Genomic DNA, 17,151 nt, shown 5'->3' with positions numbered 1-17,151 from the left:
GTTTTTAACCACTTAACTGACACATTTTTTCCCCCAAAAAACGCTCAGAAATTGTCGGGTTTTTTTTCATAATGATTGAATTAGGTCAAGAATATCTATTTGAAACTTATCCAAAACAATTTTCTTAAAAAAAAAAGTTTTATATATTTTTTTAAAAAATAGAGTATACCATAAAAATAGCAAGTTCTATGGCAGTGATTCCCAACCTCGGTCCTCAAGGCACACTAACAGTCCTGGTTTTAGTGATATCCAGGCTTGAGCACAGATGGTTAAATCAAAATAACAGAGGTACTATATGAGTGCATCTGTTGAGTCTTTTTGTCCTCAGGGACAGCCTAAAGGCCAGTCTATTCCTAGGCTGTCGGTCTCCACGAGGGCCGCCATACCCGGTACCGAGCAGACCTGGTCATCCAGACGCCCTGCTTCTAAAACTGAAGGACGAACCTTCAGCCTGATGGGACAGGTCTTCATCTGGGGGATCCCAGAGTGAGATTCCGACTTTCTCAGTTCGCCCAGTGCTGGTGTCAAGTCACCACGGACACTTGGGTAAGAGGTGAAGTCTCTCATGGGTGCGCCCTCTCATTGCTCAGATGGCCTCCCCACATATTTTGCTGCACAGGCCTTTCTTCAGACCCGAACAAGGCCTTGCAAGTCCAGAAAGCTGTACAGTCCTTGCGATAAGCAGGGGTAATTTTGCCAGCCCCACTATCTCAGCGAGGGACTGGTTATTCTACCTTTCTTTTTGGTGCAGAGGCCGAAGGGTCCTCATTGGCCTATCCTCCTATCTGAAATTCCTGAACCAATTCCTAAAGGTGCCTAGGTTCAGGAGGGAACCCCTACGCTCCATCATCCAAGCTATGGATCCTGGGGACTTTATGGTATCTCTGGTTATTCAGGACGCGTACCTACAGGTACCTATAGAGCCCTCTCATCAATGATGGCTCAGGTTTGCTGTGCCACAGCAACTCTTCCAGTTTTTTGGTTCTGCCCTTTGGACTGTCCACAGCCCCACCGGGGTTTACCAGATTTATGGCTTTTATGACAGTCCACCTGTTCAGGGTATCCGACTGCTCCTGTATCCGGGCGACCTCCTGTTCTTTACAGGATCACCAGCATTCTTGGAAGGCATTTCCAGTTATTCATTGCTTCCCTTCACTAGCACTAAGGGTTAATCAACTGGGAAAAAGTCCTCCCTGAATTCCTCACAGGATATAATTCATCTGGGAGCCCTGCTGGATTCTCAGAAGCTGAGAATTTTTTTCTAACTTCAGACAAGATCTCCACTCTTTAACTACGAGCGTGCAGATGTCTCCACTGTTGACAAGTGTCTATACACTCTGTCAGGTGGGTTCTGGAATCCAGGATGTCTACCTTCAGAAGGGTAGTATATGCTGAGTTCCATTCCAGGCCTTTGCAAAGACTGATCCTCTCCAGATGGAACGGTTTTCTCCATCGGATCACTGTGTAGAGAGATTCTCTCTGGAGATGTGTCTGTCTCTATCTGGGTGGTTATAAGCCACCTCATCTAGGGTAACCCTTACTACGGACGCCAGTCTCTGAGGTGCTGTGACCGGTCCACACTCCTTTCGGGGCTGTTGGATGTCTGTCGCTTCCACCCTGCCAATTAACTTGTTGGAATTTTAAGCTGTCTTGGGCCCTCGCTCTGGCCTAACACAGGCTTCAGGGTGAACCTGAAACGGTTCAGTCCGACAGTGTCACAACAGTTGCTTACATCTAGGAGACACTGTTCATTGGGTAGCAATGACGGGAGTATCACACATTCTGACATAGTCCCAGAGTCTCCTCCCGGCCATCTCTGCAGTGTTCATTCCGGGAGTTCTCCATTGGGAAGCGGACTTCCTCAGCCGTCACGACGTGCATCCTGGGGATTGGTCTCTTCTCCAAGAGAGGTTTCAACTCCTAGTGAGCAGAGGGGGTCCTCATGGCCTTCTGACTCTATCACACACTATCGGTGTTAGAGTCCAGCTCTTGAGGTACTGAAGCAACCTTCGGTGACGCATTGTCAGTGAAGTGGTCCTTCCACTTTGTGTACCTGTTTCCTCCGGTCTCCCTTATTCCTCAAGATCTTTGGAAGTTTTTCAATCGAGATGGAGGTGCTGTCCTGCTGGTGGCTCCTGATTGCCCCAGATATCACGGGTACTTAGATTTTCGGAGTCTCCCCATCGATACTCCATTCCTGCTGCTTCATTATCCGGACCTGTTGTCTCAGGGTCCTTGCTTTGCCCTGGACCTGGATCGTTTGTCTTTGACTATGTCCCTACTCTAGTCCTAAGGCTTCTCTGGCTCTGTCATCATTGGGATGTTTAGAGCACATACATAGACCAGCTTTGCTGGGATCTACCACAGACGGTGGCATACATAATTCTTATGGTATCATACCTGTCGCTTCGATCCTCCGGTGTTTAGGATTTCCAGAAATTCTGGCATTCCTTCCAGCTGGCTTGGGTCTCACCCTCCGCCTGGCCTTCCTGACAGTACGGATCTCTACACTGTCAGTGTGGTTCGGATGTGGAATTGCTCCACTCTCTGGTATCCGGTTCATCCTTCAGGGTGTTTTCTGGATTGTGCCTCCCTTTCTCCCCCCTAGGTTCTGGGATTTAGTAGTGGTTATTAGTGCCCTCCTGGGACATTCAGTTGAACCACTGGCTGTGATGGCCATTACTTGGTCTATTGCTTAGGCTCTCTCTCTTATGGCGTTTGCATCTGCCAGGAGAGTGTCGGAATTGGGAGCATTCTCAGGTGGCTCCCTCTTCTGGTTAGTCCATCGTGTCAGGGTTGTGAGTTGCACTCGCCCTGTGTCTCTTCCTACAGTGGTTTTTAAGTTCCATATTATTCCGGAACTTATGTTACTGACATTTCAGTCACCAGTCCTCTCGGCTGGTGTGGCCTCTGACTGGGGTCCAGCCTCTCCGGATTTATGTGATCCGTTCACGTTCCTTCAGGAAATCAGACTCCTTTAGTTGTGGTCTTTGGATTTCACAGGAAAGGAAGGCTGGTCAATAAATTGACATTGGCTAGATGACTTCGTATGACTATCTCAGGGGCCTACACATAGGCTAGGCCTTTCTGTTTTGGTTGGTAATCTTTCTACTCGGGCTGTGGGTCTCTCGAGGTGTAGCTCGCTGTGGCGCCTCAGCTGTTCTGCCTTGCTAGGTGGCCACGTGGTCTTTTGTCAACACCTTTTTAAGGTTCTATGCATTGGTTCCCTTTGCCTCTCAGGATGCTTCCTTTGGGCGATGGATTCTCCTCTCAGCATATGAGCGTCCCCACCCTTATAAGGACTGCTTTGGGACATCCCCAAGGTCAACCCTGTGGACCCCCTATGGACCCTGAAGTAGAAAACAAGAGATATGGTAAGAACTTACCTTTGTTATCTCTGTATCTACGAAGTTCATAGGGTCCACAGGGCGCCCGCCCTGATGCATCTGGCTTCATATGGGCTGTGTTACTGGTCACCGGTTTCCAGTCTCCTCTGTGAGCATGGTTCTTGAGTGTTCCAGTCTTCTCTCTCTTTCTTTCCTCTTCCGGTGCCTCTGGCTTGGGGGCGGGGTTATAGGGAGAGTGGACCCAGTGCATGAAAGCTATCAGAGCCAAAATCACTCCCACTGACATCACTACTGATGTCAGTGGGGCCAGACTCAGACGGTAGGCGTTCCCATGGGAACGCCTCCTTCTGGCAGCCACGCCCCCGGCACGCCCACCAAAGGGGGCGTGCTGTCACTCACCATCGACAGCACGCCCCCTTTGGTGCGAGATTCTCCTTCGCTCGCCGGGTCTCGCGCAGCCGCTCGCGAGTGGGTCTGAATCAGGCCCTAAGTTTGATGGAATTGGATGTGTAATGGGGAGACATGCATCAAATAATTCTAATGCTGGGCATACACTCTACAATTATCTGTCAGATATCTGCCCAGCATACGATCAATATCAGGATGGAATTACTTTATCTGGGCACACAGATGAAGCATTCAGTACTGTAGGCTCCATTAGGGGAAGAGATGTCTGGTTACATTTGGCTATAAAGATAGGTTTCTTCAGTCTATTTTGACATTATATACAGGCCATTCAGCCAGAGTATTTAGCAATGGCTATTTGTCTGATAGTTTAAATGATCAAACAGAACCAGACAATGTTGGCTATAATGCATCATTCAAAATTCCTACTACACTCGGTTGGCAATTGCTGTACTCTGTACTGTATATAACAATGTCTGTACCATGTAAGATTATTGTGATATTAACTTGCACTATATGTACAAGATCATATGGTTGTGCCTGCTGCCACCATTTGTGCTACTTTAGTCCCTTTTTATTTGTTTTCCTTTTTTTTTTTTTCTTCTGACCTTCACGTGTATCCGTTAGGATTCTTGTCTTCACACGTTTTCACTTTGTTTGTCCCCTGGGTTGTGGACTATTGGGTAAGGGTAGAATGTTATCTGCAGACATGTATGCAGTGTGGTGAAGCACATGCATGTGTGGGGCATGATGAACTTAATCACAGACTGAACTTCAGTGCTTCATGATGGCGTAAGTTGAACCACTGGCTCAATTTACCCCCTGCATTTGGCTTATTTTGCCCCACAGCCACCATTTTGGAAAAAAAGCTGCCCAGCTTAGTAATCATACCTTCCGGGAGGGAGCTGAATGCAAGCATAGAGGGGGAGGCATGGCCGGCTATGACGACGTTTTGGGGGCGGGGCCAGGGGCGTGAGCGCACGAACGCGTCATCGTGGCCCCGCCCCCTCTTCATAATGCCAAAAATAAAGGCATTGTGAAGCGGGGGGCGGAGCCACGATAACTCGATTCAGCGCGAATTGCGTCATCGGGCATCCCCGCTGCGGGGGTTTCAAGTAGTTGTGCGGGGGGCAGGCGGCAGCCGGGAGGCTTGTCTGCCTTTCCGGGGGGTCGGGAGCGGCACCCGATATTCGGGAGGCTCCCGACCAAATCGGGAGGGTAGGCAAGCCTGTTAGTAATTCAGGCTAATCTTTAGCTAAATGATTCACGGTGATTTACCAATGTATAAAATCATAACATGTATGATCTATATTTTTAGACATGGACACATTTGCTTTGACATAAGTCATTATATCTGACATTTAGAAAATGACAAGCAAAATACCTTTCTTGGGAAAAAAAAACCCCATACCACTATACCATGTGCTGCTCTCCATCACAGCCATGACAACAAATGTGCACAGTTGCCTCTATATAGGGGGTGGATACATTTATGCACTGGCTCATCTTACCCCACTCATATGTACGAGGGTGGTTCAATAAGTAAGGTAACAAGACCTCTCACATGTGTAATGTTCTCTATTTCATTCCAATTTCCCGCCAGGTCAGAGCAGGTAGACCCAGGTCCGGTTCTAGACATTGTGGAGCTCAGAGCAAAAGTTCCCAGTTGCGCCCCCCCTTCCTTAAATAAAAGCTTTTAGAGACGGTAGCCGGCGTGACCAATCGGGGTGGTGGCCACAATTCATCACACTGTTGTGGCGTGCCCAGCACTTACTGAGGTGCTGGACAGTAAAGCCCTTTATAACACATTATGCCACACGCAGTAATGCCCTTTATAATACATTGTAGGAGCTGCTCTTCAGTAGTATATGGGTATGTAAATGAGACTGCCTTCGGTAGTCAGTGTCAGTCTCTATTGGTAAGTGGTACCTGGGTATGTGAAGGAGCCTGTCTCTATTGGTAAGTGGTACCTGGGTACGTGTAGCAGCCTGTCTCTATTGGTAAGTGGTACCTGGGTATGTGTAGGAGCCTGTCTCTAGTGGTGAGTGGTACCTGGGTATGTGTAGGAGCCTGTCTCTAGTGGTGAGTGGTATGTGGGAATGTGGAGGAGTCTGCAACCAGTAAAACGGTATAGAGGTAGGTGGTGAAGCCTGCCTCCAGTGGCGAGTGGTACCTGGGTAAGTGGAGGAGCCTACTGCCTCAGTAGTAAGGTGTACCTCGGTTATGTTACCCCCAGTGGTAAGGGCTACAGGTGTATAAGGATGCCTCTCAGCGGGAAGGGGTACCTGCCTGGGAATGTTGCTGAGCCTGCCTCCATTAGCGAGTGGCACCTGGTGTGGATGAGAGGCACATGTTGCAGAGCCTGTGTCTCTAATGGGTATGTTGCAGAGCCTGTTGCCCCCATTGGTAAGGCCTATGGGGGTTATGCTGCAGAGCTTGCTGCCCCAGTGGCAAGAGCTATAGAATTATGTTGCTGAGCCTGCTGCCTCAGTGGTAAGGGATACCTGGGTATGTTGTGGAATCTGCCTCCATAAGCAAGTGGTACCTGTGTATGTGGAGGAGCCTGCTTCTCATGTGAAGGGGTTTTGTGCACTGGGGAGCTTGCTGCCCGCAGTGGTACTTGCCTCGATGCCCTTGAGCTGGGGAAGGCAGGTGTATGGTCCGGCGGCGTCATTGTGCCTGAGCCTCGGTCTGTGCTGCAGGGCTGGTGCAGTGGCGGTGGCCGGGCCGCTGGGGTTGTCAGCCTTGGGCTCGCCGCTGTTAGTGTAGTAGACATAGACCAGCAGCAAAACCCAAATACCATCACCACCTCCACGAAGTACAAGCGGGAGCACATGCTGTTGCCCTACTGTATGCCGGACCAGCGAGGGCTCCTCCTGGAGTGGCGGGGTGAAACTTACATACAGTCCTCCTTATATATATATATATATATATATATATATACATACACAGTCCTCTTTATTACTTACATACATACCGTCCTCCTTACTTATACATACTGCATACAGTCCTCCTTACATACATAGTCCTCCATACATGCAGTCCTCCTTACATACATACTACATATGCCTCCTTACTTACATACATACAACATACAGTCCTCCTTACTTACATACATACTACATAGTTCTCCTTACATACAGACTACATACAGTTCTCCTTACATACTACATACAGTCCTCCTTACATACATAGTCCTCCATACATGCAGTCCTCCTTACATACATACTACATATTCCTCCTTACTTACATACATACAACATACAGTCCTCCTTACTTACATACATACTACATAGTTCTCCTTACATACATACTACATACAGTCCTCCTTACATACATAGTCCTCCATACATACAGTCCTCCTTACTTGTATACATACTACATACAGTCCTCCTTACATACATACTACATACAGTCCTCCTTACATACATGCTACATACAGTCCTCCTTACTTACATACATACTACATACAGTCCTCCTTACATACATACATACTACATACAGTCCTCCTTACATACATAGTCCTCCATCCATACTGTTCTCCTTACATACATACTACATACAGTCCTCCTTACATACATACTACATACAGTCCTCCTTACATACTACATACAGTCCTTACATACATACTACGTACAGTCCTCCTAACTTACATATAGTCCTCCATACATACAGTTCTCCTTACTTACATAAGTCATACATACAGTCCGCCTTACTTACATACATAGTCCTCCATACTTACAGTTCTCCTTACTTACATACAGACCTCCTTACATAAGTCATACATACAGTCCTCCTTACATACATAAAAGCATACAGTCCTCTTGTATGATTCCAAGAGTCAGTGATACAGATGCCATCATGTGCTAACAGCCCCAATAAGCCATACTGCCACCCTGACTGATGTGTGGGGAGAGCCGGCTACTAATAATACAGTGTTAGTAGCAGGAAGCTGCCAGGCTTGGCTAATGCTGCAGCCAGCTACTCAGCTGTCAGGATAAAGGATCCTCCATATCATGCATTGATCACCGTAGAAGCTCTAAGATCAGCAGAAATGTCTGCACTCACTCCTTACAGTACATGGGCTCCCCCCTCCAAAGTGTTACCTGCTGAGGGCTTCTCTCCAACCTCCCGGCAAACCTCACAAGAGCAGTAGTGCAGCAATCGATTACACTGGTCTGAGGCAGGCTGTTTAATGGATAAGGACACCAAGCCTGCGCTCCTCGGGCCAGCACAGTTGGGTCATGAGTAGCGGGCTGCGGCTAATTCGGGCTGCAGCCTCCAATATTTCTTTTTTTTTTTCTTATATGGGGGACTTGGCGGTGCCCTTGCGGGGTCGGCACTCCGGGCGACGGCCCTGTTAGCCCACCCCTAGAACCGTCCCTGGGTAGACCACTGCTTCCCCTCACGACCATTAAACGTGGCCATTAGACTGTCTCAACATCAGTTGTAAGGCAGCTGGGCTTGCAGAAACATGGTCAAATATTGAGGTCCATAGTGTGATCAGATTTTTGCGACAAAAGGGCACATCAGCAACTGAAATTCATCAACGTCCTGTCACGCAAACAGTTTTGGGTTTGGTGGATAACGGCAGGACAGACGTTCAAGATGAGCAGTGATCAAGCCAGCCAAAAATGTCCACCACAGATCACAATTTGAAGGTCTAATTCGGGAGGACAGACGCATTGGAGTTAGTGATATTACTGACAGACTGAACATCTCATTGTGTACTGTGCACAACATCGTCCACGAGCAACTGAGATACAGGAAAAAGTGTTCACCCTGGGTACCGAAGCAACCCACAGACATTCACAAAACCAGTAGGATGGGATTGTCTTTTGTGCACTTTGAGCAGTACCATGAGGAGGAAGTGCAGTTCCTGCAGAGTATTGTTACAGACAATGAAATGTGAGTGCATTGTGTGACACCGGAGATGAAGCAAGGACCCATGACATGGAAACATGCATCTTCAAAGAAATCCAAAACAACTCCATCAGCAAAGGTGGTCATGGCGACCGTGTTTTGGGATCGCAAGGGGCGTGCTTCTTGTTGACTTCCACACCAAGGGAAATACTGTGAATGCTGACTGCTATTGTGACACATTGAGCGGGTTGCGGAGGGCAATTCATTGTAAAGCGACCAGGGTTGCTGCGAACAAGCATCGTATTGCTGCATGATAATGCCAGGCCACACTCTGCCAACTGCACATGTGAGTTGATACGTCGCTACCATTGGGAGGTACTGGACCATCTTCCCTACAGACCTTACCTGGCACCGAGTGATTTCCATCTCTTTGGACCGTCGAAGAAGCACCTGGGTGGAAGGCGATTCGCAAACCAACGATGAGGTTCAACAAGCCTTCATGTCCTGGCTTCATGTGCTTGACACTGATTTATTCTATGCCGGGATAGATACCTTATACCTCTCTTACACCAGAGCTAAAAGCCGGTTTATTGCAGGGTTAACCCGGGTAGCTCCTTGGTGTAAAAGGGGACAGGGTTGAATTCCAGGGTGGAGTGACCTAGCAATTCAACCCAGGTTACTTGCAGGGTTTAACACGGGAATGATCTGTGAAACCCTGCAGTGTAAACTGCGAGATCCGGGTCACGATGACCTGGAGTGCGCTGCATGCCTGCCTATTGGCCGGCTTCAGTGGCACTTGGAGATGACGTTATCTCCAAGCGTCCACTTCCACGTCGGAAGAGCCGGGTCACTGCAGACCCGGCTCTGGTGTGAATGGCACCGACCCGGGAATATCCTGGGTCGGCGCCGGCTAAATTCCGGGTCTGATCCGGTTTGGAACCCTGGGCTTGATTCAGACCCGCTCGCTAGTATGCGTTCGCACACAGTCTGCCGATGTTTGCATTCTGCGCATGCGTACGCAGTGCGCGTGTGTGAACCATTCCATGTGATTGAGAAGCGCTCGCTCGCTGCGCATAGCCACCTCGCTAGATTGAGTGACAGGAGAAGCCGTTTGTGGGAGGTGACAGGGGTTGGTCGCTGGAAACGGGAGAGTGGTGAGAACGCAGGCGTGCTTGAGCGTCTTAACGCCGTTTCAGAGGTGTGCATAATTAAGACGCAGCGTCATAGTACATGTCATATGGTTGTTGTCGCAACTCTCGGAAGCATTGTGGATGGTCCCATATTCAGGGAAATGGCTAGACCTATGCCTGAGGCGCGGAGCCTAATGTGCTGGCGGTATTCACCAGGGACCCTCGCAAGAAGGTATGGACTTTGCTGCGTCCGACACACAGGTTGCGGCCCTCAGGTTAGGTTCCCCTATAAACGTAGTCAACAGGCCCGGGTCAAAACCAATAGACGAGACGGTACCAGGGAGCAGACGTAAACGGGTCACAGGGAGTAGCAGGGGTCAGAACCAGATATCAGAAGCAGTACAAGGAGTCAGACGAATTCGGAGTCACAAACAAGCCAAGGTCAAGATCAGGATACAGGTAAGTACTTTGGAACTCTGGAGTATAGTATGGAACCTATACTCTGGCACCTGTCTGGTGCCAGAGACTTCCTTAAGTAGAGTAAGTTCAAATTCTCACCCCAAACGTGACTTCACCTTTGGCGCGCCTGTCACTTTAAATGCCCTTGCAGGTCGGCGCGCGCTCCTAGGAGAGCCGCGGCCGCCCGCACTTCCAGCCAGCGTGAGGGGGCCCCGGAGCGGACGTCACAGAAGCAGGCACTGGGAACTCCCTGCCCGCTGCCTGCTGCCGACGGAGATTCCAGTGCTGCTGGACCTGGTAAGTGGTAGCCGGTGTCCGGCGCACTGTGGCAGTTGTTTTACACACTGAAGCACTCGCAGTGCTTGCGGTAGGTTATGGTCAACCACAAGTGCTGCGTTCGCTCCCGATGGTACTCGATGTTACCGATGGTTGCATACACGTCCTGGAGATGACATGCATAAGTGGGCGTCTTAAGACAGGCTGGTGGTTTGTCTGCATACACACTGCGATCGCACGCCAAGACATAGTGGGCGTGCTCAATGCTTTGCCGTGTGATCACGGATTTGCATACTTTTGCTGCGTGCGAGCGGGTCTGAATCGAGCCCCCTGTTCCAACCTCCGGGTCAGACCCGGAATTTATGTATAAAAGCGATATTAGTGTACTGTTGGAATGAATGCTTAGACAAGTATGGGGACTATGTGGAAAAATAATCTGTACCAAGGCCTTACTATTGTTACGTATATAATATATACGAGTTGAATAAATTTATGCAATGAAAAGTCTTGTTACCTTATTTATTGAACCACCCTTATGTGTGTGTATAATATATATATATATCTCAAGAGATTTTCTTTTCCTGTAATCAATAAGATTGGTAAACAATATTGTATAGAAACCTTTGTTTGGAAAGTAAGGGAACAGATATTGTATGTCAGTGACGTGCGGTCAGATGAGGCAGAGCCTTTCCTGTCATACTTGGGTATATTCTACAGTTTTTACTTTAAAAATTATAAGAACATTTTAAAGAAAATATTATAAATATCATCTTTGTATTCTAATTATTTTTATAGTCAAAACTCTGGAGTGAAAAGTGTATGGCAGGTGAGGCACTGCCTCCTCTGTCTACTTTTTCCGCATATCCCTGATCAAAACTCACCAAATTTCCATTCCAGCACTATATACTGCTGTACCTTTGTATAATGCCCACATGAACCCTGGGGTTCATATATGTATCTGTAAATCTGGCTCTGAAAATTGCCAGTGCCTCCCCAGCCATTTACCTCACCGCACGTCACTGCTGTATGTTCATCTAATAGCTTCTGAACTTTCTGACTCGCATTGTTTTTGAGATATATCTGCTGTAACAAAAAGACTCTCTGAATTGCTCACCTTTTGAAATTCATATTGTTTCTGAGAATGTCATTTATGTTTCTGTATTTTGCTGCCACTTCAATAAAAATGTAGAAAAAAATAAAGGAACAGGGATAATAGAGGCTTCTCAGAACCCTCAGGGGGCTACGTGAATGTAAGAAAAGATAATAGATCAAAGGGGTTATATAATAGGCTCTGATCTTACAGAACCAGTTGGATTTTGGCAAGATTGCTGATAAATTGAAAGCGTCAGTGACTGTGAAAATCAAATAGCATAATGAATATGAGCTTAATTACTTATTTGATATTTATTACAGATTGTATTACATAGTATTTCAAAATATTCCTTTTTCTGCTAAATACAGGTGCAAATATATATCGTCACTTGAGGCTGCTAAAATAGAATTTCAAAGGATCACAATAAAGCTTAGGTCCGTATTCAATTAGAAGCGAAAAGCTGAGATCCGCAAAAAAGTATTGCCGATTTTTGACTTTTCGACAGTCGGAAACTTATTTCCGTATCCAATTCCATCCGCTTATCGCGTCCTCGGAAAGTCAATGCAATGTAATGGGCGAAAAAGATTCGCCTCTGAATAGCAGGAGAAAAGATGTGCAAATTTTTATTTAGGGGTGCAAAGTTGGGGAAACCACTCAGAACCCTTAGGACAGCCCCCAAAGGACAACTGCGTAAAAAATTCCTAAAAAAAAGTGAGGAACACCCCAAAAAATTTCTTTGAATTTTGGGACAAAAAAGCACAAAGTGGGGGTACAAGTTCGCAAACTAAGGTTCTGGGGATGCACTAAGAAGGGGTCAAGTGTTTTTGGGGTTGCAGGTGCTTTTTTGAGGGATGAATTTCACTTTTATTAAGACTACACTTTAGAGACAGATGCTAGCTCCCATTTTCAGGTACCCCAAATTTGCCAGGACTACTTATTTTTTCCCAAAAATACTGCTTTATGCTATAAACCACTTGTGCAAAGACGTTAATTAGAGGCAATTGTGCGAACTTAAGTACCCCAAACAGTTGTATTAGGGCTAATCGGGCACTACTACATTGATCCCCAATGTTTCTGCATCTTTTTGGGGGTTCTGGCTGATTTCCACTTTTCTGACACCACTTTTCGCCTGTTCTGACTTCGTGTATCGCCGTCTTCGCGTCTTTTCGAATTGAATAGGGCGAATAGGTACGCGCACAATAAGTTTCCGCTGCTAAAATACGAGATATAGGCGAAAAGTCCGGCAGGCGAAACTTTACCGTGGGTGCGAAACTAATTGAATACCGCCCTATGGAGGAAATTTATGAAGCAGCAATTGACGCTTTTCAGTGTTCTTTGGGGATTTTATTATAGGCAACAATTCACAGGAAAATTCCTAAAAAACAACATTATCAAACCAAGAAACTACAAATGACTGTCCTGTTTTTATACTATACATGCTAAGAATACAAATTGTTGGGTTTATTAAGAGGTTAGATTGCTCCAATTGCAGACCACCAGCCTATTTGGGCCTAAAAAAAAACTAAAGCAACTCATACATCTTGTAAATGTGTCTGTGCTAATATGGCATAGGTGGGGAACATTCAAGAACGGTATTCCCTAACTCCAGTCTTCAGGGAACCCGAACAGTGCATGTTTTCCAGATGTCTTCACAGAGTCACAAGGTCATTTTGCATTTGACCATTGAGGTTATATTGTTGGTCAGTTCTCTGTCCACATATGTTACTGTATTAATTGCAGTGGTCATTTGGACTAGGCTGGTGTCAATGTGGTGTACAATATTTGCTCTTCTATGTTTAGTGAGGAGAGAGGATGCCATAGATTTCAGGCTCATGTGCCAGCTGAAGGCGGGCATGTGGGCTGCTTGCAAATTCCTTATATTTTTTGAACAATGCAAAATTACAAAATAGCTGAAGGGCATTTCAGGAACAGGTGCAGCTTAGCAGACGTAGTTTGTGGAGTAACAGGCTGTTGGGGACGTGGCCTTCCATCTTGAGCAGGTGGCAAATACACCTCCTCAACAAAATGGAGAATGTCTTCTGCATCTTGCTGCTGTTCAGGATGATGCTCTGCTGCATGTATCTGAGGTACGTGTGAGGGTCCTGTAAAAGAGAACCTTTATGTAAGAATAACAATTATGGACCATATCAATGTTACCTGAACTTCTTTGTCTTGGCAGTTTATTTAGGCTGGCTGCGGAAGGAAATTGGCCATGTACAAAAACATTGTTTAACTTGTTTTCTCTGGGGAGACTCCCTTACTAGTGTATCATCTTCCTCAGCTTGCTGTTTGCGTGGTGGCAGGCCGTGGCTTTGTGATGAATGTATGGTCCTAAACTTGGGACTATGTAAAGGCTTTTTTCTCACCAGTGAAGTAAAACATGTGTTGGTCATGGCAAACAGTATTTACACGTGTGAGACAGGTTGCTTCAATTAAGTACAATGTTTTATACTTGTTAAACTTTAAAGTACAATACCGTGCAAATGTTTTAGACCGGTGTGGAAAAAAATGGTGCAAAGTAAGAATGCTTTCAAAAATAGAAGTGTTAATAGTTTGGTTATCAATTAACAAAATGCAAAGTTAATGAACAGAAGACAAATCTAAATCAAATCAATATTTGGTGTGACCAGCCTTTGCCTTCAACACAGCATCAATTCTTCTAGGTACACTTGAAGTTACTCTTACCGCATGCCCTCATCTTTACAACTGCCCCCATCGTCATTCTTCTCTGTCCTCACCATGGAGTAGATTTACTAAAGCTTCTAAAAGTGAAGTGGTGGTGTATCCCCTAGCAACCAATCAGATTCTGTCTTATCATTTTCTAGGATGCAGTAGAGAAATAGCTAGAAATTGATTGGTTGCTATGGCCAACACCTCCACTTTTCATTTTTAGAAACTTTAGTAAATCTACCCCCAGGACTCGCATATCACTCCCTTCTTCCTCTTTCCTATTCCCCACACCCTGCTCCATCACATTCTCTCCCTGCTCCTCTCCCTAACTCTTCCATTCCCATATGCACCTGTAACCCCTCCAACCTTATCCACATCCTCTAATTTTAGACGCCTGTCATTTTACCGAAGCCGGGAGACCGGCGCCCGGCATCCCAATCGAAGGGATGCCGGGCGCCGCTGCAGACAGCCATGGGGGGGGGTTTAGGGCTCCCGGGGGGACCTAGGGTTAGGCATCCCCCTGGGAGGTTAGGGTTAGGCTAGGGGGAGGGAGGGTTAGGCATCCCCAGGGGGGACTTAGGGTTAGGCGTCGGGGAAGGGGGGGTTAGGGTTAGGCACTGGGGGGAAGGTTTGGATTAGGCACCCCTTAGGGGGGTTAGGTTAGTTGATACTTACCTGGGGACGATCAGGATTTTCAGCCATGTCGGCCAGCCGCTGTCAGGATTTGTATTTGTAATGTGTATGTATTCCCATTCTGGTTGGACCAAAATGCAATATATAGCACCTATCCTTGTGTATCAATGCCTGTTTCCCTATAGATTGTAAGCTTGCGAGCAGGGCCTTCCTACCTCTATATCTGTCTGTTATTACCCAGTTTTGTTCTATTAATGTTTACAATTGTAAAGCGCAACGGAATATGCTGCGCTATATAAGCAACTGTTAATAAATAAATAATAAATAATTTCTGACCCCTAGATAACTCCCACTCCTCTTCACCAGATGCCTTTTCCTCTTTGCCCTAGATTCTAACGCCTCAGCTATCATCATTACGTGCTGATCCCCTCCTCAACCTTAGCAGTCCATCTGGACCCACTTTCTTCAAAAAAAAAAATTTCCCACAAAGCTGAGGACCTCTTGGGGAAATCTCTTTTTTGCTGCCTTCCTCCACTTCAAATTCACTCCTTCCTCCTACAGCCCTATCTCTTTATAAGCAGTCCTACATTAAGTCCCTCATTTCCTCCTAATCTTTCAAGCCCCACTGACTCTTTGTCACCTTTAATTTCCTGCTCTTTCTCCTGTAGGACTCTCACCTCCTCTATAGCTGCATTTGACTTTTCCACCCTCTTTACCTCAAAATCAATTCTGTACATATGCCCTGACCCAGCAAGGAACAAAGGAAATCCAGCATGGGGTAGTCATCGGCGGGGCCCTCAGGCTTTATGAAGATCCGACTGCACACATAAAGGAGAATGTCCTGACCTATCCAACGTCGAGTATACACAGATCCCTGCCTGTACCCAATGATTTTATTCCCTACGGACTATTTGAATGTGAACTTATACATTGTACTGCAGTGACCTTTGGATGTCAGTGCATTCATAACTGAAGCATTGTGTTGGTGCCAACCGCACATGCGCATTGTATGGGCGATACTCTTTGTATTTCTTTGTGCAAATAAATCTTTTGGACTTTGGAACTCCAAGTAAGCTGAGCGGACTTCACAATTATTTTACTTTATTAGTACATAGCCACAAACCATAACATTATGCAGAAACTGCAGTTTCGACATCATTTTATGAAAAAAGCTTGATAAATAGGCCCCTATAGCTGACTAACGCTTTAGGAAGAGAGAAAAAAAGGAAGAACTTAATTTTCATGTTGTTACTACATATGGTATCTTCTGTTACCAAAGGTAAGTCACCTACTCCTCAGTACCTACAGTAGATAAACAATGCCCTCGCTGCCATAACCTTCAAGTAGAGTGTGTAATTGGTCACCTCTCATAATGAACTACGTATACGAGCAGTGATCTCTAGTAATATCCTACAAAGCGCTTGTCCCTGCTAATGTTCTTGTGACCGGTTCACCCTTAATCCATCTCCAGGCTGTCCTGATTTGAATCCATCCTGAGTTAATGCTCTATGCTAAGCGTTAAGAATAAGTATAGTTCCATGAAACAGGAATACAAGTACCTTAAGGTGCCGTTTGGATTTTCTTCAGATTCAACTATCTTTAAGGACTTTAGTTAGTTCATAAAGTTAATGGATTTTATTTGTCCTTTCGGGGCTGCTCTGTACTTTCGGTAATGGCAGACGTAATTAGCACAATGTAAGATTGTGTTCCTCCCTTGCGCTTATGTACTGCTACAAACATTGGTAACCTGTTTATTGATATAGGGGGAGATGCACTAAGCCTTGGAGAGTGATAAAGTACCAACCAATCAGCTCCTAAAAGTCATTTTTCAAACACAGCCTGTAGACTGACAGGAGCTGATTACTTTGTCACTCTCCAAGGCTTAGTGGATCTCCTCCATAATAAAATGCCAGGACTAGGCCATACAGACTTTCTTCTTTTTTTTTTTTTTAAACTAAGTAAGTAATTTTCATAAATGCATGGAATAGTCTTAAACTATAGACAAGATGGTGTTTACGGTATCTGCTGCTACACACTGGGGGCGCCATCTATTACATATACACTACACTAGGATTACACAATCAGCCTCCTTAGTGCCATACGTGTGGAGAGAATGTGCTGTAGATGCCTAGATAATGTCACTGGATTGTTTAGAGTTTTGAGTAGTATCCACATTGCAGGGCTCTTGTAATGGGGCACTTGGAAACACCATACTCAGGGGTATTTTTACGAGTTTGCTGGTTTTTAGAAGTGGAGTTGTTGCCCTTAGCAACCA

The 17,151-nt window shown here is 46.1% G+C and overlaps 1 protein-coding gene across 5 annotated transcripts in view; it reads left to right on the top strand.

Annotated features, from left to right (window-relative positions):
• The window catches only part of LOC148517069 (phosphofurin acidic cluster sorting protein 2-like), a 358,464-nt gene that overhangs the window by 307,865 nt on the left and 33,448 nt on the right, over positions 1 to 17,151 (top strand). The window contains exon 27 of one of the 5 annotated variants that reach the window (XM_088479160.1): positions 15,266 to 15,905. The exons of the other annotated variants lie outside the window; for them this stretch is intronic. Coding sequence (XP_088335286.1) covers positions 15,266 to 15,272 — 7 coding nt within the window. The 3' untranslated portion in view covers positions 15,273 to 15,905. Of the gene's footprint in view, positions 1 to 15,265; positions 15,906 to 17,151 lie in introns of those variants that run through there. 5 annotated transcript variants of the gene reach the window in all.

Source organism: Taudactylus pleione, unplaced genomic scaffold (assembly GCF_031769625.1).
Source record: "Taudactylus pleione unplaced genomic scaffold, aTauple2 ptg000227l, whole genome shotgun sequence".
Lineage (NCBI taxonomy): Eukaryota > Metazoa > Chordata > Amphibia > Anura > Myobatrachidae > Taudactylus > Taudactylus pleione.
This window is presented reverse-complemented; position numbering and strand designations above follow the sequence as displayed.